The sequence below is a fragment of the Laccaria bicolor genome, genomic scaffold (genome assembly GCF_000143565.1).
Source record: "Laccaria bicolor S238N-H82 LACBIscaffold_9 genomic scaffold, whole genome shotgun sequence".
NCBI lineage: Eukaryota > Fungi > Basidiomycota > Agaricomycetes > Agaricales > Hydnangiaceae > Laccaria > Laccaria bicolor.
In genome coordinates this window covers 580567-582897 of record NW_001889880.1, presented here as the reverse complement: position 1 = coordinate 582897, position 2331 = coordinate 580567, and the positions used below count along the sequence as shown (strand labels likewise).

The 2331-nt window shown below is 40.5% G+C and overlaps 1 protein-coding gene across 1 annotated transcript; it reads right to left on the bottom strand.

Moving 5' to 3' along the window:
* Positions 1–1197: 1197 nt before the first annotated feature.
* Positions 1198–1821, bottom strand: LACBIDRAFT_326067 (uncharacterized protein; the record flags this gene model as incomplete). The annotated part of the gene is made up of 2 exons (XM_001879659.1): positions 1198–1752; positions 1819–1821. 2 exons carry the CDS (start codon positions 1819–1821, stop codon positions 1198–1200), a joined length of 558 nt encoding a protein of 185 aa, XP_001879694.1.
* Positions 1822–2331: the final 510 nt, after the last annotated feature.

The window sequence follows — 2331 nt, the reverse complement described above, 5'->3', positions numbered from 1 at the left end:
CTTTTTTGGTCATTTTTCCCACGATACAATAGTTGTAGCCGTTTCTTTTAGCTTTCTAAATATACTGAAATCATATTGTTTGGTTTTGTTTTCATGGAGAAAAATGCAAAAAACAAAAAAAAACACGACACTTTTGGGATTGCTTTACCTCATATCTCCACAATGGGAGCACTTCAGAACATAATTCAAACAGATTCAGGAAGCTACAGTGTAGGGCTACAACTTTTGTTTTTGACCATTTTTGGTAATTGGTCATGTGACCATCATCCCAACATCCCATTACATGGACCCTGATAGGTAAAATCATTCTCCTCTTGGTTTTCTTCACTTTTTGGTCAAACCAGGTGATATTTCCCTTTTGGGATGGAACCTGAAGGCAGTGCCTGATGTTCTGTACACCATTTTTATATATATTCAATTTTTCCGCTATTTTCTGGCTATTTTTGGATATATTACTATATTTGGAATTGGACCCTGGACCCTGACAATATTACCCAACATGATGATCAGCAATGAGCCCTAATTTTTCCTGATTTTATTGCTATTTTACCTTTGGAAATGCACCCTGGACCCTGAAAGGTCAGCTGCCACTAAAAATGAAATATTCAATGAAAGCGCCAGGTACACATATGAAAAGTGCAATGAAATCTCCTAGGAATAAGAATGAAATATCCATTGAAAGCACCAGGCATCCAAATGAGAAGCGCAATGAGATATCCTGGGGCTAGCAATGAAATATCCAATGAAAGCACCAGATATATCTATGAAAAGTCCAATGAAATATCCTAGGAACAAGAATGAAATATCCATTGAAACCGCCAGGCATTCAGATGAAAAGCACAATGAAATATCCTGGGGCTAACAATGAAATATCCAATGAAACCGCCAGATATATATATGAAAACTCCAATGAAATGTCCTGGAGCTAATAATGAAATATTCATTGAAAGCGCCAGGCTTTCAGATGAAAAGCAAAATGAGATATCCAGAGATAATGAATGAAATATTGCAGGAAATCGCAATACAATATTAATGAGATCACCTAGGCCATTTAATGAAAAAACAAAATGAAATACACAGGGAACTTAATGAATGAAAATACTAGACAAAATAATGAGTTGTCTCATTGAACCTCTAGGCATTATACACATCGCCTTCCAGGCATGTGTCTGGTTTTTATCATAAGAGTGTATACCACTAGTGATAGTTTGAGCGGATGTCCGATAGTGTAGAGTTATAGGAGTAATTAGTCAAAGTGTTATTATACTGGCTGAATGTCGTTTTTAAATCATTAAATGCTTGTCGAATATGGTTCACTGCACCTTTACACCGAGTCTGTAAGGTGTAAAACGAGAGTTGGATATGATTGTCGTCGTCTCCCATAGCGAGTTGTTTGAGGATGACGAAGCCCTTATCAATGCTGAAAGAATGATGATGTGATCGCGCCATTAAGTGATCGATAGCCTGGATGATCTGCAAGATACCGAGTGTGACTTCGTAGGTGTGCATCAGGAATGTATAGCGGAGGGAGTAGTAAGAACTCCCATCTAAGGGGTTTAATTGCACATCGTTCTGAGCCAGTTCTATAGTGCAAAGCATCTGAGCGTAGTCCTCTAAGGATTCCCATACCAGGTTTTGGTGCGGTTCCGTCCATCGTATAACCAGGTCTCGGAACGGAACGGTTTGAATCTTGGTGAGACCTGGAAGGGCTCCTTCCACCACTTCGAATCCTGTAAGAGGGTCGGCATCATGCTGAGGACTCCAAGGATGATGGCAGCGTGTGATTGACTCTGATAATGTTTCCTCATATGCGCTCACCATTTTCAGATGTGGAACATGGGAGAATAGATGGGAATCCCTATCTTTCCCCCTCCTGACCCTGTTGAGGATTCCCCTCGTGGTCTCAAGAGCTGGAGACTCCGGAATCACGGAGGTGGGCAATGGTGGCTCAATCTGAGCGGGACTCGAATTTTCTTCCTCTGTCTGCAATACTTTCCATTCCTCCACTGATTCCTACTGGAATCCGCGGAATCCCTAGATTCCGGCCGGAATCCTGGAATTCCGGTAGGATTCCTGGAATTCCGCAGGATTCTGGCCGGAATCGACAGGAATCCAACTGGAATCAACAGAAATTGAACACTAGGACTTCTGGTTAATTAATTTTGGACCCTGAATCTCCTTCTTTAGGTCAGACAAATAGAATTGTAGCACTAAATCTTTTACTAAACAAGGGCATAAGGCATCCGACTAGTTACTTACTACTACATGGATTTATTTATTTCAATCAGATTCAGAGACATTAGATTCTGCATGTGTTCATCCAAACCCAAG